Source organism: Sinocyclocheilus rhinocerous, unplaced genomic scaffold, assembly GCF_001515625.1.
Source record: "Sinocyclocheilus rhinocerous isolate Xijiao unplaced genomic scaffold, SAMN03320098_v1.1 scaffold896, whole genome shotgun sequence".
NCBI lineage: Eukaryota > Metazoa > Chordata > Actinopteri > Cypriniformes > Cyprinidae > Sinocyclocheilus > Sinocyclocheilus rhinocerous.
The window spans coordinates 99,667-125,152 of NW_015648505.1; the positions used below are offsets into that span (position 1 = coordinate 99,667).

The 25,486-nt window shown below is 36.0% G+C and overlaps 1 protein-coding gene across 1 annotated transcript in view; it reads right to left on the reverse strand.

Annotated features, from left to right (window-relative positions):
* Positions 1-25,486, reverse strand: part of tmem132e (transmembrane protein 132E) — a 362,066-nt gene that overhangs the window by 34,963 nt on the left and 301,617 nt on the right. Inside the window, exons 4-6 of the mRNA XM_016514348.1 lie at positions 22,704-22,841; positions 15,466-15,658; positions 1,444-1,587 (exon numbers count right to left, since the gene is read on the reverse strand). Coding sequence (XP_016369834.1) covers positions 1,444-1,587; positions 15,466-15,658; positions 22,704-22,841 — 475 coding nt within the window. The remainder of the gene's footprint in view (positions 1-1,443; positions 1,588-15,465; positions 15,659-22,703; positions 22,842-25,486) is intronic.

Below are 25,486 nucleotides of genomic sequence, written 5' to 3' on the forward strand. Positions count from 1 at the left end.
CATTGACAAAAATACATAAGCTTAGCCATTGAATTGAGATGGAATTTAGTCGAAGACACAGAATTTAATTTTAAAGCAGCAGTTTTTAACTTTGTTGATCTGATGGCCCTTCATTGTCTAACACAATTTTCAAAGATGTAAGATATTTCCACTAGTAGTCTTTTTTTATTAGTAGTATTTTATTTTTCAAAGTCATACTAATACACATACATTTTAAGAATTTGTAGGCATTCAAAAAACCTATAATTTATTTATTTTTTATGTATTTTTAATCATTTTCATTAAGTTAGATTATAATTATTATTAACAGCGTTGGGAGTAACAGTACAGGTAAAGCAAGTTACATAATCAGAGTACTTTTTTTCAAGTAACTAGTAAAGTAACACATTACTTGTAAATGTACAAGAAAATATCTGAGTTACTTTTTCAAATAAGTAATGCAAGTTGTTTTGCTTTCCCATTTACTCACTGACACCTCTCCTGTCCCCATGTTGAGAGAAATTGGGAGAGAGGTGCAGAGGGACTTCCTTCAGGCTGAGGCTTATTAATTTTGTTTTGGTGTGAAAGGGCCTTTACAGTTGCCAAAAATATGGCTTTTGGGTTTTTTGCTATTAAAAACAAATAAGCAAGCCCAGCTCAGGTGACAAAAAGTAACGCAAAAGTAACGTAATGCATTACTTTTCTTAAAAAGTAATGTAAATAGTTAAATTTTTATGGAGTAGTGCAATATTGTAATGCATTTCTTTTGAAAATAACTTTCCTCAACACTGATTATTAATAATAATATTAATATAAATCATATTAATAATAATATATTCAAATCAGTTTAAGTTGTCCTACAGCCCCCTTGGAAGGTCCCACAGGAACAGTTCACACAAAATATCTAGATTTTGAGTTAACAGCTTACTGGAAGTAATGAATATTACTTAATAATCTGGATTTAGAGGCCTTATGGTGCTTCATGTTTGGACTTTAAATGACATGATAATTGTCACAGTATGGAAAACAGCTGCATGAAAAAATAATTTTTTCCTTTCAAATTTTTCCTTTCTATACATCTATAAAAATAAATACAAGTTCAAAATGACTTTAGGGTAAAGATGTATCATTTTAGTTTATAAAAAGGGCTTTGGTGCACTGCTTTATAGGAGACTCTTCATTTAAGAGGCATTAAACACAAGTCAAGTGTGTGGCCTCTGCTGCTATTCAGTGGGAAACGCTGCTCTGCAGAGCACTGAACCCTTCTGATGTACTGTCTGAGACTGAAAAGGCATCGATCCCTCGAGGGGATCACAAAAGTAGTGTCTACAGGAGCATATATAAACTCCACTTAAATGAGGTTTTGATGGTCATTTTATGGTCTCTTAAGTTGACCGCGATTGATTATGAGAATAGTAGAGGAAGTCCTAGATCACTAAACCTCTCAACGTGGGCGTGACGTACCTTGACAATGTCCTCATTGAATGACTTGCACTGCACAAAGGATGACACATCAGTGACTGCTCCGTTCAGCTCTATGGAAACCACCTTGACAGGGATGGCCACAGTTCGGCCAGTAAGAACTGCCGTGTTGATAATCTCAGTGTCCTGGATATGGAAGAAAGAAAGAGGGAGAATGAGAGAGAGCATGAGTCAGGAGGTTAGTAGAAGTTCACCGTTCCAAAGACCTGAATGTTCAGGAAAGCCCTGGAGTCAGGGCTAAACTGCTTAATAAAGTGTAAAAACAGTATCTATATTAAAGGGGTCATATGATGCGATTTCAAGTTTTCCTTTCTCTTTGGAGTGTTACAAGCTGAGCCATGAGCTTTCCTCTCTCTCAAAAAATGTCAGAGCAATATAAATTCTGGTTGACTGGTTTTAGAACTCATTCAGACACCTGAAATTAGAAGCGTTCACAACGCAGGAATGCGTCCCTTCAGATTTTCCAATGCAAATTCTTCAAAATGTGTATTTTTGAGAATTACATTGCATAATTTTTCTATAATAGTACAATACTGTAGAATAAATTACTGAAATGCAGTCACTCTCTGTAAACAAAATAGTCTGAAAAGGTTTTCATGACATGAACGTTCATCACATAAAAACTTTCAAACAAAAAATACCCACAAATCTCCTTAAATTGCCACATACAGATGCCAATGCTTGGTACATGAATCATAACAATGGCTACAACTAACAATGATTATTTGAGAAAAGGAACAAATTCATTCTGACATCACAAGACAACTCAAGTTACTACTTGTGACACCATCATCAACAATAACAATGTAGATAAAACGGGCAAACAGTCAAACAATGCAACCATATTCATTATTTATGCCTCAGTGCATGTTGGGAAGAGAGCAAATAGGGTTGATCCACAAAACCAGTGCAGGCTGATTTGAACTCAAATGTTGTGCTTATTTGGAGTTAAAAAAAATAATGAAAGAGCATATCAATAGAGCATTGAGATGTTTTTTTTTTTTCCTTTTCGGGAAAGTCCGCTAAAAATCAATAATACGTTTTTTTTTTTTTTTAAATATTGTTTTCTTAATCTAACATGACTTTAGCATTTCATTTGATTTAAACTGACATTGTAAGTTGGTTAAGAATTAATGAGCTGAATTACTAAATTTAATTAAAATAAATGGCAAGAGCATTTTTAGTGTTTTCATAAGAGGAAAGCACTATTATTATACTGGAAAATTACAATAGCTGTAAAGCATTTAAATATCTTATCTGGAATAAATGCTTGTGACGAGTGGGGCCGGGGCCGAGAGCCGTGGGAATGGAGCGAGGCCGGTGGAGTAATTGATAATGAGCGACACCTGCACCACTCACCGGTCTCGAGTCCCACGGAGGAGCTCCGGAAGGATAAAAGGAGGAGTGACGACAGTGAAAGACGAGAGAGGACCAGGCCTGGACTTTATTTTGTGTTTTGTGTGCGGCAGTCGTCCGCGAGGGGCTGCCGCTTTACTTTCATTTTGTGTTTGTTTTATTAGTAAAGTATTTAAAGGTTCGCCGGTTCCCGTCTCCTTCTTACCGACCTACGAACGTTTGTTACAATGCTTAACAGAACATAGATCTTAATCAGAAAGTAAAAGAATAATACATGCTGTAAAATATATGAAGCTTGAAGAATAGGATGTACCTGTTCAAAACAGTCATTTGTGACAAACTTAAATGGGATTGAGATTCTCATTCACTTTGTATAAATCCTATTGGGCTATAGCAGTCATAGTACTTCACGGTAATGGACTAACTTTTAAAATACTCTGTCCTGAGCTTGCCAATTTAAAAGTTTCCCTGTTAGATGACACATGCAAATAAATCTATGCTTTCAATTACACCTCAAAAGCTGAAGCCAATTAAAGAGCACATTGGCTTCACAATTGCTTTCCAAGAAAAATCAATTCATTATTTTGGATAGAATTGCTGCAGGGATGTTGCACAACTAACTGTAAATTATTTCCCTTGTGGCCGACAGGAATAAAGCAAAGATTATGCAGCTCTCTCTCCATTCTCTCTCTCCCTCATGTTTCAATCAAAACAGCATATTTGAGGAGAAACTTTCCACCGAGCCCCATTGCTTTTAAACAGGCATTTAAAACAGTATAAATAAAAGCATGCATGTATGAATGAGAAAGCCAAATTCTTATTTGAACTGGTTTTCAATCAACATCACTTGAATGTTTTTATGTCTAAAGTGCCCTTTTAGGTTGTCAGGGTTGAAAATAATGTATTCCACATAAAATGGCTTGACTCTTCATTTGGAAAAACTTATTTTCTTATCTTTTTGCTTTGCCAGACTAAATTGCTTTAAAGTCCAAACCAGGTGCATCATTTTTGTCCACAGTGAATGAAGAAGAAAGATGACCAGGGTTCCTGATGCTGCAGGGAGGCATGAGGACTGCAGATGTGGCCTGAGCAATAAACTGCAATGTCTGTAATGTAAGACGCCTAAGACAGAGCTACAGGAAGACAGGAAGGACAGCTGATTGTCTTTGAAGTGGCAAACCACATGTTACCATGTGTTCCGTTCCTCCAAACATGTTCAAGAACTTGCAAGTGCTTTGGTGGAAGACTGTGGAAACATCTCATAGCAATAAATGGCAAATCTGGTTCAGTCGATGACGATGAGATGCACTGTACTTAAAGCAGCTGGGGGATACACATACTCACTGTGACTTTGGATATTGACTTGTTCAGGGAATCATTATTCAATTTCTGTCTGCCAAATATCTGTTAATACCACTAATAATACAAAAATTCAGGGCCATAGATGGGGTATGCGGTGCCATAGCTGGCTAACAATGCTTTTGGGAAATGCAGGGTGTTTTGCTGCCTATGGTCGGAGACACTGGGATGGGTTCCAGCATCCCCACTTGTCCTTCATATAAAATGGATGGATGCAATAACTACGTGGAGTGGTGGGGTGACCCAGTGTGACACAAAAGAAATAGTAGTGCCAAAATATCTTATTGAGGTTGTCCTTGTTACTACTGGTTTGGACAAAAACCTAGATTTGCATGCAAAGGTTCACACTGACAGTGATTTGCAGCAACAAAGCAGCTGAAGTCATTTATTTTCAATGAGAGTTGGGGATCAAGTGAGTATATATAGTCAGTGTTAGGCAGTAACAGATTACATCTGGATTATGCAATCAGATTCCAAATTTTTTTAAAATTATATATACAGTATATATATATATATATATATATATATATATATAGGGATGTGCATCTCTATAACTGAGGCCAATGTGATACACATCTCGATGCATAGCCAACGACACAATACATTAAAGATACATATAAAGCAGATACCGATGCGATGAGATACGATTTTTCCCCTATTACGATGCAGCGCGATCCGATTCGATTCAACACAATGCGATTCAATGCAATGCAATGGAAAAAAATATGATGCTCAGACAGACATTCATGTTAATCTATATTCTATGTAACTCTCAGAACATCTGGATCTCTGATGTGTTGTGATTCATCATATTCACGTAGCAGCAGTGGTGATGAGAGAACACGCTTGAGAAACAGTTGAGAAGAAATCAATCTACATATAAAATATTGGTCACAAATTATTAATCACTTTCTAAATAATAAAAGTATAGCGCATCTTACAATAATTATTTATAAATAAAAAATTTTTTATCAATGCAAATATGTTAGAAATGATGCATCGCTATACAAATGCCAATTTGTATCCGATGCACACTTTTTTAAATCGATGCATTGTATCATTAACTTTTATGCTGATGCGAATCGGAATGATTTTTAATAGTTTTATTTTTCGTTAACAATAACAACTACAGTTGAATGGCACAATAGGATTTAACACTTTTCACATTATTGCATTACACATTGTACTGCAGTCTTTTTATTTCATTGAAAAGCACATACTTTTTGTCACAATCAGCTACTGTGAGGAGCGAGGAGCGAGGAACGCGGAACGAGGAGACGCAGGAGAATTCACAGTAAACACAGTCTTTAATCCTTCCAACACGGGGTACACAGGGCAGACAGGAACACACGTAGCACAAGACGTTCACATTCAATACCGGACAAGGGAGACTAGCACAGAATAGAACTTAAAAAGGGCAGCTAACGAGGGGCAGACAGGTGAGGAGGATGAACTAATAATGAGACACACCTGGAAACAATGAACACACAATGGGTACAGGAACCGGAAAAAACAAATATGGACATGTCACACACGAGGGAAAACCCACACAGACAGTCCATATTCGTGACACTTTTCCTCTTTATTCTCATTTTTTTTTAGCATGATAGAGGTCGTAAATGTTGGACTTGCAAATAACATCTGAATCAGGTTCTCTTTAATATCTCCCCACTGAGCAAATGAGTGATTAGCTCAGAATTACTCTGATAGCCTTAGCTGAAACTGCATAATCATAATTTTAATTCAAAGTGCATTACTGGCCGGCCTGCCTTGTTTAAATGGAAGTCCTGGGTACTTGCACTAAGAAATAAAATTCATTACAGGCTTCTGCAAAGACTTTTCATCCTGCAGCCGACTGACTCAATTCTTTGCCTGACATCTCATTTTTATGCAAGGTAAACTTTAAAGGTCAACAGCATCCACCCATTGAAATTATTTAAAGCAGCACTATGTAACTTTTTCTGTGTTCAAAATCTGCAAAATGTATATAATGAGCGAGTACATCATGAATTCATCTTCCAAACCGCGTTTTTGTCTTATTCCGAATCACTACGGTATTCTTATAATAAGTACTTATATTTGGACTATTGTAGCCTGGTCGGGTCGTCACTGCTGCGGAGTAACACATACCTGCGTGAATCGCCACAGACATAAACTTAGAGAAGTAGCTCCGATTGAAATGTTCTTTCGCGGGATGTGTGCAGTTCTGTTTATTAACCGCTAGAGCGCCAAAAGTTACATAGTGCTGCTTTAATTCATATGATTCATGTTTGGAAAAAAGCCTATTGTGCTGGTGTTGCCTACCACTGTTATTTCCTCCCCTCTAAACAAAAACCTAAACAGATGGTCATGGACACACAGGAATCTCAGCAAAGTAAGCTGATTCAAATCCAGGTTTATTTTCGGCAAATAATAACTAAGCACAGAAAAGACTACAGTAATAACATGAAGATTTACCTCTGAGTTTATTGAGTCTCTCATCCCTTGCAAAAAATATTCTGCAGTGGTACTGTGATGACGTACCATGGACTTTGATTCATAAAATGCCGTAGTATTACCATAAAACATATGACCCCAAACCATGGTATTCTTTTAATTATTTTTTACCAAACAATCAATCAATTTTTACAAAAACAAACTAAATTTGCATTTACATGGTTCCCAGGGTAATAATGTGGTAATATGTTTTTAATGATGCTTTTTAGTATCACAGTAATATAACAAACTGCTCCAACATAAGAGACGGGTTATCGCTGCCCTTCATTCTGAATCATTTTAAAGTGACAGCAGTGTGCGAGCATGTGGTTGGGAATGCAAATAGGAGTATCATTTTCATGGTGGGCAGTATTTACAGTGACAGACAGTGCAAGCTGAACAGTCTCACGTGATGGATGAAACCGCCAGCTCAGATGGATATAGACAGCTTTAGCTCTAAATAACAGCACGGGAGCTTTTGCAAGCCATTAAACACTTCACACACAGTCGGAGCAGGGTAAACCTGAGCCTGTTATCACATACGTATAAGATACCAAAGATACAGGCTATTTGATATAAGACACTGCTGAGGTGATAGACTGCCCTTACCATGAGATTTTTCGAAGCAATTTACAGTTGTGTGCACTGTACTACGAATAACCAGCTTGGTATATAGCAGCAAATGCTTTATGGATTCAAACAAGGATGTATGTTGCTGTGGTCAATTGGCTTGCTATAAAATATGGGCATTTTACAGTCAACATGAAATGGCATTCAGAAGCCATTTGAATTCTGTAAAGTGACATAAAACAGGATAGTTTACCTGATATTTCTGTCTGAAACATGTATTTTTTAAACTCCGCATGCAAGGTAAGACTAAATTATTTCAGTCAGAAATAAAACAGATTGTAGAGTGCCTGTTTAAAGTGAGTTTAACCCTGAAAAATCCTATGTCATAAGGGTCAGTTTTTTTAAATTTAGATTTCTACATCATCTGAAAGCTGAATAAATAAACTTTCCATTGATGTATGGTAGGACAATATTTGGCTGATACACAACTATTTGAAAATCTGGAATCTGAGGGAGCAAACAAATCGTCTTTAAAGTTGTCCAAATGAAGTTCTTAGCATTGCATATTACTAATTAAAAAATAAGTTTTGATATATTTATGGTAGGAAATTTACAAAATATCTTTATGGAACATAATATCCTAATGATTTTTGGCATAAAAGAAAAATCGATAATTTTGACCCATACAATGTATTGTTGGCTCTTGCTACAAATATACCCATGCGACTTCTGACTGGTTTTGTGGTCCAGGGTCACATTTATTCAACGCTACTACAAAATAAAATGAAAAATAATAAAAAATATATAAAAAATTTTTATTGCAATGAAAAATGCATTTCTGTTGTGAACAAATAAATTATCATGAAAGCCTGTTTATATATTGCGGGGAAGTTGTGGCCTAATGGTTAGAGTGTCGGACTCATAACCCAAAGGTTAGGCAGGGATTGTAGGTGGGGGGAGTGAATGTACAGCGCTCTCTTCCACCTTCAATACCACGACTGAGGTGCCCTTGAGCAAGGCACCGAACCCCCGACTGCTCCCCGGGCGCCGCAGCATACATGGCTGCCCACTGAGCCGGGTGTGTGTTCACGGTGTGTGTGTGTGTTCACTGCTGTGTGTGTGCACTTAGGATGGGTTAAATGCAGAGCACTAATTCCGAGTATGGGTAGCCATCACAATGTCACGTCACTTTAGTTTTTCACTTTATTGTATATACACATATTAGCGTTATATACAATCTGGTTAAAAAAATAAATAGATCTTTTTGACTAGAATTTGTCAAAGTAAAAAAAGTGTCAATGTTACTTTAAAAAGATCACGTTAACTTTAAAGTCTTAATCTATCCCTCAGGTTTAGAGCTTGAGGAAAAAACATAAGGTCAACATGACCTCATGTCCAGAATCTTCCCTTTTTCATATAGCAGGACTATTCCCTTGTCCGAAAGTGTGTGTATGTGTGTGCTCATGATAATAGCCCCGACTGGAAGGCTGTGTCATATTTTATTTATGATGTACTATTGAAGAAGGAGCATAAGTGAAGCCCATGTAGGCAACACATCCTCTGTCCCCCGCGTGCTTATCGAGGACCGCCTTCACATGCCAAAACTGAGCTATTTCAAGAGAACACACTGTGCTGATGCTGTATGCGTGTTAAAGGCCTCTCTCCCTCGCCAGGTTTGAAAGAGCAGTTTATGTTAATAGAGGTTGAGAGACTGGCTTTGTGAGGTAAGAGGCCTAATTGTGGCCAGACTGAGCCTGTTGGGAAAAATGGCCGAGGTTATACATAAGTCATAGTGTTTCATCCAGTATGTAGAGGCCAAAATTCTGAGACCACCTCTGAGAATGCTTCTACTTGGGAAAAAAAATAGACGTTTTAAATTGAAGTGCAAAATTTGCGTAGAATATGTCTTTCATTTGTAACAATCAGTATGTTCCATAAAAAAGTAATGTATTTAAAATATATTTATTTCATACTAAGTATAGTTCAACTCTATTAACATGTTTTTTTAATGAGGATTGCATGATCTTTGAAAAATATCAGTCTTTAAATGCAAGATATTTAAAGTGTACCTGAAGTATACTTGCAATAGTTTCACTTTAGCACAATCAAATATAGCTACTTAAGTATATCTTTAGGTGGACTTCAGCACTACTTCTGCACAATTAAAGTGCATTAAGTACAAAATTAGTTGTTCCAATTTAGCAGACTTTAAGTATACTAAATTGTACAATTGCAGGATATTTTTTTAAGCACATAAATACGTCAATGTATTTATTTACATGTGTGCTACATGCATTCCGAACAAAACTTTAGCGCATACTCAGTGTCCAGTCACTGCGGTCAGAACTAGAGAAAACTAAAGCAAGCATTGATGACATCTACAAAGAAAGCTGACATATATGCAAATATTTAGTAAATATAATAACCAGTTTGTAATAATAAACACACAGATGTTCGTAAGATGTAAAACATATGTAAACATACCCATCACAGCACTGCGCATGTGGACGACATATATTTGTTTGAAAAAATAGTCGGATTTAAGTGTTTACATGCATATTTTTTCCTATTGATCAGATTATTTCAGGTCTACCCTTTCAAATCAGATGGAAATTTTATTCGGATTGAGTTAAATTAAATTGACAGAGATGTCTACCTGAAGGTTTTACAGTTCGATTAAGACATCCAGATTAATTGTTGAATGATGTAAAATGTAAACAGATCAAATATACTTAGGTACTGTCACGGTCCAGGTGTGTGGAGGCAGGCAGGATGACGAGGACGACAAGGATTCAAATAAGGATATTTAATGTAGAGACAACAAGGCAGATTCGGGTAGAGGAGACACACACTCGGGGTAACATTCACAATAACCGACAAACTAGACTACAGGAGGCAGGAACTAACTAAGGGTGGATAACGAGGGGAAGACAGGTGAGCACAATCAAGGTAATTAACTAATAATGAGGACAGGAACAACCAAATGAGGACACAGGGGCGTTACAGGTACCAAACTGATACAAAAAAAGTAATCTTAAAAGTCTTTTAGTCTTTTTAATAATATTTGTATTACATCTCAGATTTTCAGTGTGGTCTTTGGATCCCACTGTGTATATACACCCGCTTTCTCAAACTCTGCTTTGTATCCAGGGATTTATATGTGTGATTCAGTAATTCAACGAAATGCATGTGTGTCACCTATTGTGTACGTATATGCATGATGTTGTATCTGTATATGAGCGTCTGCTCTGTATGGGATACTCATTAGATGCTCTGAATGTGGACGTGTCTGTGGGTGTATGAAGCTGGATTTGCTTGCCTAAATCAGTGCAGGATTCATTTCATGTGCTTGGCATGCAACATATAGTCATTGTTGTGTCTATAAACACCTCTTATATGAGCCTTACTGATTGCTTCCTACTTGCAAATCCCCCAATGAGGGGGAGCAGACCTCTTGTGTATTTAGAAAATGTATAAAGAAGGTCTTTTCATGCATAAATCCCACATAAACACATATCGCATATCATGTATATCACATATTTTCCAGCTATTGAACACTCACATCCGTGTGTCTAACACTTAAGCTCCGACCCAAAACCTTGTGAGGCGCCTCGCTGTCTGCTGACTGATATAGACCCTTGTAATGACTGATTTGGAATGGTCTACATATTCACAAATGTACAAAAAAATAACAAAACTTTACAACTGATTTTAATAAACCGAGAATGACACAATCTTTTAATAAAACAAGAAGCTAATTTTATTAACTATAAAAAAGATTTTTCTCACTATCTTTGATTTATTTTTTATGCAGTTTGTCGCAGTACATTCTGGGATTTCCTTCTCTGTAAATAATAAATGTGGTGCCACCTTAGAATTTAGGCGAAATAAGGTATCTTAGGAAGCAGAAATATTGGAGCCCACCGACTATGCTTTTAAAATGCTGCCTAAGGAAGCAGCTGACTAGGTTTTGGAACTGAGCTTATATCTGTTCTTAAATTCTTTGTGTGTTTGCATGAAGGGAGGTAGTGAAAAATTGAGGCCTTGGCTCATGCTCTGCCGCAGTTTTCAGTATTTCCCTCATGACTGTCTTGTTTTGTATTCACTTATTGTTATTTGAACCGTTATATTCTGCCTGCGCTGGGCTTTTGAAACACAGCGATAGGTTTCAGGGAGGGATGGAGGATACTGCCAAGTCAAAGAATCCTCTCTACATGAAGCAAAGTGTCTTTTCTGCTGCACCTGGTCCCCGTGTACTGAATCATGCTAGAGTTTAAACATACACACATATTACAGGGGAGGGCAAATGGCCCCAAACAATCAAAGATGAATTTTGATAGGTGAACAATGGAGTTTCGTGCTTATGGAGTAAGTGGGTAAGCATGAGGAACCCTTTCTAGCCCTTTCCAGAGACCTATTACCTTTAAAAAAAACCTAAAGTGAAAAGTGTGAATTCATCTTTTTTTTTTCCTGACTTATAAGATAATGTGAAAAGCCTTGTGAAGAAGATGTACACTTCAGCATACTTTTATAAAAAGCATATATTACATAAGTAAAATACATCAAAAGAATATACTTAAGTACAAACTAAATGTAATTTATTCGGTCACTTATTTGTATGTTAATTGAAATTAAATGAAAATAGTTTAATTGCACTTTATTAAATGCAATTAGTTGAATGCAAGAATGCTGTTTGACCCACTTAAGTACGACTTTAAATAATTTCATAATTACTTCTATTGCCTTTAAAAGCATATTAAAGTGTACCTCTGAATGTACTGACATGGATATATGGTAAATTATAATATAATTTAATTTCTATTTAAACGTGTATGTCATGTACTTACAGTCATGGCCAAAAGTTTTGGCAGTGACAAATTTTGTGTTTTGCAAAGTTTGCTGCTTCACTATTTGTAGATTATTTTTCCACATGTTTCTATGGTATACTGAAAAACAATGATACGCATATCATACGTTTTAAAGGCTTTTATTGGCAACAAAATAAATAATGAGTCAATATTTACAGTGTTGACCCTTGTTCTTCATAACCTCTGCAGTTCACTCTGGCATGCTGGATATTAGCTTCTGGGCCAAATCCTGACTTATGGTGAACCATTCTTGCCTTATTAGTTCTCAGAGTTGATCACAATTTGTGGGCTTCTGCTTGTCCACTCACCTTTCGAGGACTGACCACAGGTTCTCTATGGGATTGAGATCCGGGGAGTTGCCTGGCAACAGATCCAAAATTTCAATGTAATGATCTTCGAGCCACTTCTTTATCACCCTGCCAAACTGCACATGGATCATTGGAAGAAGTCGCTCTTGCAGGACGTTTTAATACCATTCTTTATTCATGCCAGTGTTTTTGGGTAGAATTATGAAAGAGCCCCTCTCCCTTGGTTGAAAAGCAACCCCACAAATGAATGGTTTCAGGATGCTTCATTGTTGGCACAGCACAGGACTCATGGTAGCGTTCACCTTTTCTTCTCCGAACAATCGATTTTCCAGATGTCCCAAACAGTCGGAAGGGAGCTTCATCAGAGAAAATAACTGCACCAGTCTTCTGCTGTCCAATCCTTGTACTTCCAGCAGAATTTCAGTCTGTCCTTGACGTTTTTCTTGGAGAGAAGTGGCTTCTTTGCTACTCTTCTTGACACCAGGCCGTTGTCTAAAAGTCTTGGCCTCACCGTGTGTGCAGATGCTCTCACACCAACCTGCTGCCATTCCTGAGAAAGCTCTGCACTGCTGGTGACACGATTCCGTAGCTGACTCCTCAGGAGGAGACAGTCCTGGCGCTTGCTGGACACTCTAGGACATCCTGAAGACTTCTTCACTGCAGTCGAACCTCTCTCCTTGAAGTTCTTGATGATCCGGTAAATGGTTCTTTCAGGTGCAATATTCTTTGTAGCAATTTCCTTGCACGTGAGGCCATTTTGCAAAGCGATGATGGCTGCACGTGTTTCTTTGGAGGTAACCACTGCTAACAAGAACACAATGACTGGAAGCACTTCTTCCCTCCTTTTATAGCAATCAGTCTGCTCTTACAATCTATTTAGTATGATAGTGATTTTTCCTGACTAGTACTCATTCACACGTTCACTTTTGCTGCTGATATGATAAGTCAATTAATGTTAGCTGGTCATTTTGTGTCAGGATCAAAAAACAGTGAACCAAAACTTTTGGCCATGACTGTACATATTTTTTATTTACACATTTGTATTGATGAAATTGCAATTTAGTATGTTTAATATAATTCAACAATATATTTAATATATTACCTGCAAATGTAAAAATTATCAAACACAGTTACAGTTAGTGCTTTAGTATTTTAATCAACACATCAAAATAGGGGTAGGATGACTAAGGATTATTAAAGAGTATTAAAATATTATTTAAAATGTAATTTAAAGTAAAACATTTAATTTGACATTATTACAAAGTTTTTATTACATGATTTTAAAATTGTACTTAATTGTGTTATAACACAAAGCAAACATAATCATGAAGTGTGCTTTTAAGCACACTTCAGTGGCCTTTAATTTAATATGATATGATATTATTATATTATCACATATGATATTATCTCCACAGACAGTTTTTAAAAATATACCTTTAAAATTTGAAGTACTACAAATGCGCATTTAATACAATAACACACACTTCTTTTTCACAGGGGCACCAGCTCAGTAACTACTGTCTGTGAAAATAATGGCCATTTTCCACATATAATCTCAAACAATAATCATATATATTTAATGTGTCTCTTGAAATAGAAGTGCTGGAATTCCTATACAGTGCTAATGTCTGATAAAATCCATATAGTTGCTTAACGGTAATGTAAATGTTGTAAGTGGTTGGCAATTCAGCAGAACAAAGGGGTTTTAGAAGAAATCTCATTCAGAGTTTTCATATTAATAACTGATTGAACTGGTCCTAGATTGGATGTGCTGACCTTTATTTTGGAGATGAAAGCACTGCACTCTCATTGGTAGCAGAAATTTTCATCAAATAGGCAAAAAATTATTAATAAACAAACACACAAGGGTTATGTGCATGGTATTTTGCGATTGACAGGCATTCCAATTCTGTGTGGCCACAGATGTCATGCGATAAAGTATAAACCTATCAAAACCTATCAAAGTCAGCCTACTCTGAGCTCTAAGGTTGTTAACACTAGAACCGCCACGGGGTAAATTTTACCTGTGGCTGTTTTAAAAACATACATAAAGATTTTCAATAAGACATTCAAGTCTCCCAGTCACTGACTTTTACTAAAATTGTGTGATTTACAATCCCCTGTTGTTAAAAACTGTTTAGATAAAACCAGATCAAAAAATGGGGCATTTATACCTATAAGCGCCAGCTTTAGTCAAATGTACACGCTATATAATGCCTGTATGTTCGCGCAGTCATTTTCGTGCCGCTTATGTTTTAACATTGTACATTGCTAGGCAACGCCTTTCACTCACTGAATTAGCGGTTATCAGTTTCATAAATAAAGACATGAGTAAAAGAAGGCAATTTATGAATGATGAAGAGGTATAAGAAGCACTAAATGCCATGAGCGATGGAGAGTCTGATGGTGGGGAGATAAGTAAAGATTATTGCTCATTATTGTCTATAGACTATTTTAGTAATTTAAATAACATAGGTTATCTTAACATATTGATTAATGACATTGTATTATAATAGCCTATTACACCACCCAAATATGTATTTACTTCTTTCTAATTCTCGTTGTCAGTGCAGGCTTGTTTAGCTTAATATTGAGAAGACAGTAGCATAATACAGTGAAATAATATGTTATTTAGCCATTCAAAAACAGCTGTCATTTGTGTGGGTAAAATTTACCCGCTGGCGCTTTTAGGTATACAGCGACCCCTGGCGGTTCTAGTGTTAAGCTATGGTATATGTATCTGTAGGACCCAAACTTCAGTGTGATTTCCATATCATTTTCAAAATCCAACAATGTTTGCAGAATTTTGCAGGCTGAATTGTACAACCTTTTTTTTTTTTTTTGCTTTCAATGAAATTTTGTGATTTATGGCTTAAACTATTCAATAAAAAGCCTATGAAGAAAAGAATAGGGAAAAATAATTCCAGAACCAAGGCTGCTGAAAAAGCGGGCGGTAATTGTTGTGACCTACTGGTTCGATAAGTTAAATTACATTTAAAATAGACTGAAGTGCAACCTCATTTCTCAAACTTTATGACCCTAGGTGGCAGAGAGGAAGAACTTCTTACCATTGAAAGTGGAATGATGGCTTGGATGTCCTTCTGCACAACCGTCAGCTCTGTGACCACCTTCTCTGCATCCGAGGCTGGATTCTGGCCCCTGTAATCAATATTCCAGTTGATTCTTCTGGTGACTGATTGACTGGTGAAGTTCTCCATCTCAAAGTCTAGCTGCATAATTTCGATGCTGGCAGCCATGTCCCTGAAGAGACACAACAAGATCATATGACAGTGAGCGCACTAAATTGATCAATAACAAGGCTGTAAAAAAATAACAAAAAATACTGGCTATCCACCAGATTTAGCCATTAAGCTCATTTAGAAGAGTCTAATTAGGGTCAGGTATGTATTTAAAGCTTAAATGGTTAATATGCTGGTCATCAACAAAAACAGATGTTCTGTCATGTATTAGGTATTATATATTGAATCATTCAGCAAATGAATCAATCAGAGAGAGCCGGGCAAGGCTCATCTGTTGTTTGGGACTGGATTACAGGGGCTAAAAATGGATTTACAAATGACAAATCTAACGAAACAAACGCAAAGAGAGCATGTGTGTATATACATGACCAAAATAGGTCAACATGCTTGAAGTTTTACTTCTTTACTTACCAAATAAGGTGACTCAGATTTTTTGTAGGCAATTATATGGATGAAAAGTGATGATAAATGCACTTTTCATTGGAGAAAATATGGAGTCATGTGACATGTGCACATGTCCTGAAAGTGGAAATGAAATGGACCCCTGTGGTCATATGACCACTTTTTTGTATGTGCATTTTTATTGATTAGAATTTGAGTTCTCCTCCTCCTCCTCAACTAAATGGGTATATATATATATATATATATATATATATTTCTCAGTAATATCTCAGTATTACTGTTTTTACTGCATTTTCACAGCTTTTTGAAGTGCATAATTTCTGTGGCCACCAAATCGGTTTTCAAAAAGATTTTCCTGAACCCTCTCTTTGTCTTCCATTTTTGGTGAAACAGGATGTCCTGCCCCAGACTGTCTTCATTGGTTGAGGCTATCAATATTGGTGTGTCGGGCTATTTAAACAAACTGAGCAATGTTTTGTTGCTCTGCTGAGAAGTGTTTTTACTTTTCGGGGAAATCAACCTATAAATGGCTTACTTGTAGGTTTCTCTGCTTATTAAGCTATGATAGGGAAAAGTACTGCAATAAAATGTATTATTATTATTACTGTAACAGGAAAAAATACACATCACCTTTAATAAAAAGCAATATAAACAAAAATGCTGCACATTCACATAACAATAATCTTTGATTTCAAGTGCATTGGTGAAATGAACACAAACATAGTCATAAAAACAGCTGAGCACAACAGTTCAGTAGCATACTGGAATTAAATTGGCGACACGGAAAAAATACGGCAACTTTGCCCGGCAGATAGTTTCTTCAGAGCCTTTGCAGGAAACCTCCATAATGGATAGTGACAGGCTAAATGAGTTCTGTCTGTTGATCTCATGCACTCTCATCAAGGATTATTTCCTTTATCTGAGACTCCTGTTCTACAGGTAGATGTGTTGATAGCAGCTGACAACCACGCTGAGAGAGACCGGCCAAAAAATACATTCCCTTGCTGGGAGTGTGTGCGCCTGTGGAAAAATGCTGCAGGGTTATCAAAATGTTATCTGTGGGGGGTAATTAATGTGTCAGAGCTGCAAAATCAACAACTTCTTATGGGGAATAAGATACTTATTATAGTTTTATATATGACATGAAACTAGACTAAATAATTTAAACATTGAAATGTAAAACTTAATTTAAATATATATTTTTTTACAGTCTTATAGTGTCCCTAAAACATATTAAGATACTTTATAAGCCACATTTAAGATGTAGGAATGTAACTGAATTGCATAACAAAATGTTAAAAAAGGGACATCTTGAAACAAATGATCCCAACCTCTTTTCACTACTAACTTCTCTTGTAAACAAGTCCCAAAGAAATGCTAAGTGAATGCATGAAGTTCCCCTTAGATGTACACTACCATTCCAAAAAAAAAAGGCAAGGATGCATTAAATTGATAAGAAAATCACAGTAAAATAATTTATAATATAACAAAAGTATTTAAATGATCATAGATTTCAAATAAATGCTGTTTTTATCCAAGGATTCTGGAAAAAAATGCATCATGCTTCCATGAAAATATCAGGCAGCATAAATGATTTCAACATTGATAATAATAAGTAATGTTTCTTAAGCACCATATCAGCATATGAGAATGATCATGTGACACGGGACTGGACTGGAGTAACAGCTGATGAAAATTCAACATAGGAATAAATTACATTTTAATATATATTAAATTATTTAAAACGGTGTTAATATTTTACAATATTACCGTTTGTACTGTATTTTTGATAAATGCACACTTGCTGAGCATAAAACACTTTAAATGAATTCAAAAATCTTTTCTGGTTGAAACTTCTACATTAACAATCAAAGTCTTTTTTCTCTTAATTTTTAACAGTATATTTGATTTCGTAATTAAAAAACCTAACAAACCTCTTTTAATGAAAATGCCATACTTGCGATGTGTGCTTGTTTTATATCTTCTTATGTAATACAATAACATCCATATATTTTTAAGTGCAGCTATGTTTTTAAGGCCACTGCAAAGCATTTTCACATGCCGTTTGCATTCTCTGCTAGAAAACAAATGCTGTATTTGGTTTAGTATTCTAACCAGGGGCGGCGCCAGAGAATTTTGAATGCAGGTGCTGAAGGGGTGCTAGATCATTGACAGGGGGAGCTGGGCAATTAATAGTAAACATGACCAAAAGATGATGTTGTTGTTATTATTATTATTATTATTAATATGAATAATAAAATAAATCGCACACTCGATTTTGTAACATTTTATTAAAGGGATATTATTTGTCTCATCTTACAATTTTTCGTTTTATGAAATTAAACAAGTAGCCTACATAGATCAGTCAGTTTCCAAAGATTTTTATACAGTCAGCCTAAAATTCACTGAACAAGCATTTCCGAATGCGAGTCAAAGGCAATATGACATCAAAAAGCACTGGGGATATATTTACTTGCTTAATTACAATCTCAAACCAGAGCCTTCGCTCTCTCTGGAAAAATGTGCCAAGCTGCTGTTTTGGGCATCGCCACAGCTGCTTCTCAGATATGTCTTACAGTGTAGGAGACAGGACAAAGATCTCTCACGTGATCTCTCACATATGAAAAGGAGTAAGGTTGCTATAAGGTGGTTCACTCTGACGTTAGTTTAGATTAAAATGCGCTATATGCATATCAAGTGTTTATGAGAAGTGTGGGAGTATTATTGCGCTTACTGCATGACATGAAGGCGCCCGCGCAATCCCTTACATTTTTTTCCTGCGGAAATAACTTAGAATATGCTACTCCGTCATTTTTGGTCATACAGATAAGAGAAATGTCTACTATTGAACGAACCAATAAAAAATAATAAAAAATATTCTCTAATTATGTAGTCCGTAGTAAAAGGTGCATTTCTCTCTAGGCTATTAAAGGCACGTCCATGTGGATCTTTCCAGCCGACACTGACTGAGAAAGCACTAGTTTATTAATAAATAATTAAAATGTCTTCTTTTCCCCGGGCACATTACATAAACATTATATAATCATTACTTTTGCCGGTGCTTTGTGGCAAGCTTTATGCGCGCGCTTGAGCACGGAATAGGCTATATGCCTAAAGGATGGTTTAGCAGGTTATTATATTAATCAATTTAATATAAACATGCGACTAGTTGACTAGAAATTTTTTTAGTCGGGGGCAGACCTACTAGGCACATGGAACCGATTCATTTTTTAAATAAAATGCTATGACGTTACAAAAAGTGCGACTGCAAATCACGTCACGTTGAATGCGTTATGAGTCAAATGCTTTTATTTTATTTCATTTTTGGGGGTGCTATGGGGGTGCTTTGCTCTTTCTTGGGGGTGCTGAAGCACCTGCTAGCCCCTCCCTAGCGCCGCCCATGATTCTAGCGTACACTATACTACACTAGTGGCCAACTCTATGGTCTGCAATGCCCCTTTGTTAGGAGATACTGTTTTGTCACTAATTGTTGCTTGGATAATTTGCAATTGATGTGGCCAATTAAAACTACAAAGACATTAAGTGTGACTTTCCCACTAAAAGTTTAATTACTTTTCCTTTTGTTTGGACAGAAATATTTCAAGGTTAATGGGAATCAATCTGTATCAAACGTGTTTGCTTTCTTGATGTCCATTCATTGGACACTACATTAACGAAGTTAATATCACCTTAATTATTTAGCCATTGCTGAGAATTGATTGTCCAGCACAACAGGAGAGGAGGCCAGGGAAGAGTTTTGCTAACAATCAGTCATTAAAGCACAGCTAGAACAGGAGCCAGCTTTCAAAACGCCCTGCATTTAGAGTCATTTTAGGCTCGCTTAATTCTGGAGTGCAGAAACACAAAGAGAGAAAGAATTGGCGCGTGTGTGCCAGCAACTGAATCTCTAATTAAAAATACACTAATGGAATGATGAGGCTTGTCTTATACTGACAAATAATGTTGGCTTTGCCTCCAAGGCCAGCCCTAAACCACATGCGCAACGTTTGCTCCTAGCAGTGGACTCACTCATTAAAACCGTTAGAAAAGATAGATGGTGAAAGAATATAGGCAGCGTATCCAAAGAAATTTGCAAGTCTAAGAAGAGAACTGCAGTCTGTGGACAGAACGAGCTGCGTTAATGGAAAATCTATACAAGGAAATGGCGTCGACTTGCTAAAAAGTATTCATCTTCTTAGACAACAAGCTCATGCAGGCATTATTGTGTTACAATACAAAAAGCCCCCAGCCACATCTAGACATATATTCTCCAAAACAAAGAGATGAGTTCAACTGTGAAATAGGCTCAAAACAAGCAGTGCATTTTTGTTAGTTGTGGTGAAAAGTGCAAAGCTGTTTAAACTCGCATTAAAAATAACAAGCAACACCTCTCTATAGTCTGGTTTTACATTGGCGCTTGACAACATGTCAGAGGCTGTTGAAATGTGCTGCACATAAATAAACTGTGATAAGTTTTACGGCAAAATGTTCAAACTTCGTAATTTAAATTCCATATAAAAGGAATAATTTCGTGTGAGTGTCAGACGGTACAATAAATTGGTTGGGAGGTGAGAGATGTGTTTTGTACATTGCAATATATATATATATATATATATATATAAATAATGATAATAAAAAAGCATGTACTACATTTTTGTAAGCACACTGTAGCAAAGTGATATAATTTTTTTCATGTTTGCATTAATACAGAAATTAATGTAACATTATTGTATTGAAAGCATCTAAAATGTAAAATATCTGTATAATAAAATTACTTCAATATAATGGATCCTTAAAAAATGTGTCATGGGTTCTAGAAAGAATATTAAGCAGCACAACTGCCTTCAGCATTGATAATAATAGGAAATGCTTATTGAGCAGCAAAACAGCATTTTAAAATGATTTCTGAAGGATCATGTGACATTGAAGACTGGAGTAATGACTGCTGAAAATTCTGTATTACCATCACAGGAATAATGAATTACGTATGTTTATTAAGTTGTTATTTTAAATTGTAATAATATTTCATAATTTTAGTGGTTTTACTGTATTTTTATCAAATAAATACAGCCTTGGTGAGCATAAAAAAAATATTTGGATAGTAATCTGTTGATCACGAGGTTATTTTTGTACTAAGAGCTGGTTCATATGTAAGCCAGTGCTAGCATATAACACCTATATTTCTGTAACAAACCGTATATCACCGTTAAACCATTAGAATGGATTTCCTATTTTGTTATTGCGCTTAAATGAAGATGGCTTGAAATAGTTTTAGTATGCTACATCGCATTGCTTTTTTACAGTTTAAAGGCTATGGATATTAAATCAAACAACAGACATTGTGTATTTACCATGAGAGATTTCGGTCAGACGATCATTAATAAAATAACAAACAGATACATTAATACAATTTTGGACAACCTTCTCTCTACTGTAGTATTATATATTGTCTTTTGCTGGGCTGAATAGTCTTAATTGGCAGTGTATTTTTATTTTTTTTTAAACTAGCCTTAAGCTCCATCCTGATGAAACATGCATACTGTGGGCAGCTTTCAGAATACACTGCATGCCAGGAAAGGCAGGAGGTATTCCTGCAAAAGTATAGTTTTCCTGGTAGCATGTATTCAGCTGAATTGTAGGGTTGCAGGTGAGTGACCTGGACTTTTCACATGCCTGACACAAAAAGAAAATTATATGCCAGGGTCCACTTGATACAGAAGAAGAAAAAAAAAGTACAGAGGTTAAGAGGCTTAGAAACATGAACAAAACAGCATGATGTTTAATTCAAATGACTTTGCTGATAATCTCTATGTCGACTCTCAATCACCATGTCTTGACCTACGTGACAAAAGGCAAATAACACTTGACTCTACTGGCTAGATGAATCACTCAATGTTCCTGATGATGGAATGGAAGATAAAAAGCTTCTATAGACTAGAGTTCTGTAGATTTCTAGAAATGTGCATCTATTTCTAGTTCAATTGTTTGTGTATACAAAGAAATATATATTAAAAATCAGATAGATAATCTCTCTCTCCCTGTCCCTCACTCTCTAAAGTCAGAAATCAGTTAGAATTATAATTTAGAATCAATCCTACAGAAAACTAATAGGGTGAAATAAGAAGCCCCTATGAAGAAAACATTATCCTAATAGATACATTCTACATTTTTATTCTTTCACATTTTCGTTATTTGTTTAGGATGACTTTATTTGATTCCTATAGGATTAATTCCAAATTACGGGTTACAAAAGGAATGTTATGTTTCTTTTTTGAATAGTGATCTTCTAATGTGCTGCTTCTGTCGAAAAGCCCTGCAATAATAATTTAGCATGAAAGAATACACAGGAAGTGCTAATTAATATGAGTACAAACGTTTCATTGAATGTAAGCCTCTCCAATTAGACAGTAACATCCTTAAACAAAGCTCTTAACTGAACAGACGGCATTCTGTTTTAGTTGAATGTTAATCGGATTAACTAGCAGATGTCTGAGTGGGTGAATGTTATGAGTCAAACATGAAAGCTTAGGTTCTCTTTTTGTTACTGATCTGCAACCAGATTGCCATTCACTACACACTGCTTAGTTTGCCACTGGGGAAGCTGTTCCTAGATCAGTGTACAAAAAGCGGGGAAGCTGACTTACCCAGGGACTCCTTTGATCTTGCTGGCTTCCACGGTTGCAATGGAGTGTTTGGCTCCGGACTGCACATCCCATTCAACCTTCCACTGGTTAATCCTCGACTTAGTGCTAAGGAGGTTCACCCCTTTCTTTGCTTTCACCCTGTAAAAAGAGACATAGTAGGTTTTAAAGAAATATATATGGCTGGAGTCCAACAAGACAGTTTTATTTGCTGTTTTAGTGGTAACACTTTATTTTTTAGGACCAATTTACATTATTAACTAGTTGCTTATTGGCATGCATATTACTACCATATTGGCTGTTTATTAGTACTTATAAAGTATATTTTAATGCCTTATTCTGCATGACCATATTTTAGATCCCTTAAACCTGCCCCATATACCTAAACTTAACAAGTACCTTACTAACTATTAATAAGTAGCAAATTAGGAGTTTATTGAGGGAAAACAAAGTTTTGTTTGTTTATTTGTTTTTATGGGTGGCAAAACGTTACCTTTTTTATTAGCCTGCATGCCATTGGTCAACTGCATGCAAAAATCGGACTAAATTTTCATGGTGAACCTTTATGTTAGTGTGAATTAAGTTTTTCATTTTGCTACTGAAAAGAGCAAGATACATCTTGCAAAAAACAAAACAAAACAAACACCAAACAATCAACAAAAAACAAAACACAAAACTAAGCAAAAAACAAACAAACAAGATAATATAAGTAAGATAAAATAACAAATAAAATAAAGATAAACCATGCTTAGTACTTGCAGAATTGGTTAATGTTAAATAAACCCACTCTCCTTTAGAAAATTATTTATAGAAGGACTATAAATCTGTGCTGCAAAACAAATCTATTTCCCATAGATAACACACATGGCTTCTGCATCTTCATTATGACCTCTGAGACCGTACATCTAAAAAACAAACAAACATCTTATGTGCATCAATTTATGCACACTAAAGCTCATACTCATCATACATTTCCCCTCTGTCCATTAAAATTCAAAAACATCAGCCTTTTCTCTGATCCGAAACCAGATTTCGATGATAAAATCCCTGTGGAACACCCACCCGCTCTCTCACAGAAGCCATAACTTCAAACAGCACAGTCGTGCTGGGTTTCCAGCAGCTTATGTTTCAATAGATGGAAACTACTGCTGTTCTGTGAGCATACATGTACTGCTTAACACCTTGAACAGGTGCAGTGACACAAGGCATGGTAAATCATGCATGTTTTATCCTCCGGATTACTGACCACTAACTGCGTTCCTACTCTCTGATATCTACCAGTGAAAATGAACTGCTCTGAGGTCTGGCTGCACCAAAGAGCCATGCAGCTGCAATGCAGCCATGCTATACATAAATCCTACAGCACACATGCAAGACGTGAGGTGATGAATAGACAAGATGAGAAAGAAAAAATGTGAGACCAGAAAAATGGAGAGAGAATTTAGAAACCATTAAAATAGGGAGATTGCGATCTCAGCAGTTTTAATTAGTTCTCTATCAAATTACAAAAAAGTTTAGAATTATATCAAGATGTTTCTCACACATTATTAATCCTGCTGGTGAAGGTGGATGAGCCAAATTTGAAGCAGCTGTACATATACACAATTGTGACTGCACATATAGAATTTAATTCTATATTAATGCCTTATTATATTTTATACATTTTTGGACATTGTAAATAAAGATTATTGGCATTTTACAAGAAAACACTATTTCAGCTTAAAAATTTCACATTTAGTTAAATGTGTCACTTGCAGTTTCTTTGTAATTATTTGTAAAATATAAGCAATTTCTGAATGAATGATTTTTTTTCTGTGCATTGAGTTGCTACAAACAATTAGAATGTTAAACAGCCTACAGCTAATTAATTAATATAGTTAATGAGGCTTATTCGCTATATCACTTGGCGAAATAATTGTTTACTGTGATTATTATTTTTAATTAATGTCATTATTTGAACACTGGTGTGTTTTATCATGTTGCTACTGTTTAATATCAACAGGCTGTGCTGTAGTGCCTAAAGGCCCCGATATACTTCAAACGAAGTTCGTTTTCGTTCTTCGTTTGGGGGCAAAAAGAAGTTCGAAAAGGCTGAGTGACGGTATACTGTTTCCGAACTTTCCAACACCCCCGCGCCGCTGGAGGCAGGGTGTAGATTAACGTAAACATACATGTGTCGCGATGCTCACGCGTATCCCCTAAACACAACATCGATGAAATGAAGAAGTGTAGGCAATCTAGGTGTGAGACGGGCTCCAATGGTCAGAATATTATAGACAAAAGAATAATGATTAGCAGCAGTTCAGAGTCAAGTATCATGTTTGCAATACAAAAGAACCATTCCATAATCAGTCCTTTATGGGAAGTGTGAATGTCTCATAGTCTGAAAACTTTAGCATGATGTGGAAAAAATATTGGAGTCAGTTTGTTACTTTATTTTATTAGTGTTCATTTATTTGATTAAACTGGATAAATTGTTACACCTTTTTATATTTTATGTGGTGGCATGATTTACTTATGATAAAAACAAAGGTTTATTATTGTATGTTCGTTTGGCATTTCATTTATTGTATACCCTTTAAATTCGCTTATTGAAAGAACAACAACAGCAGCAGCAGTATGGTGTAACATTTATTTGAAACACATGTATTTGGTACTTGCTACCTTATATCTTTACTCTTTCCTTCCTTTCTTTTCATGGCTTTGGAAAACTTGTCTCGGATGTTTCTCTACGTCGCTTTTTGCATAACTCCGGGTTGTCGACACCAAGCTTCATTGCAGTTTCT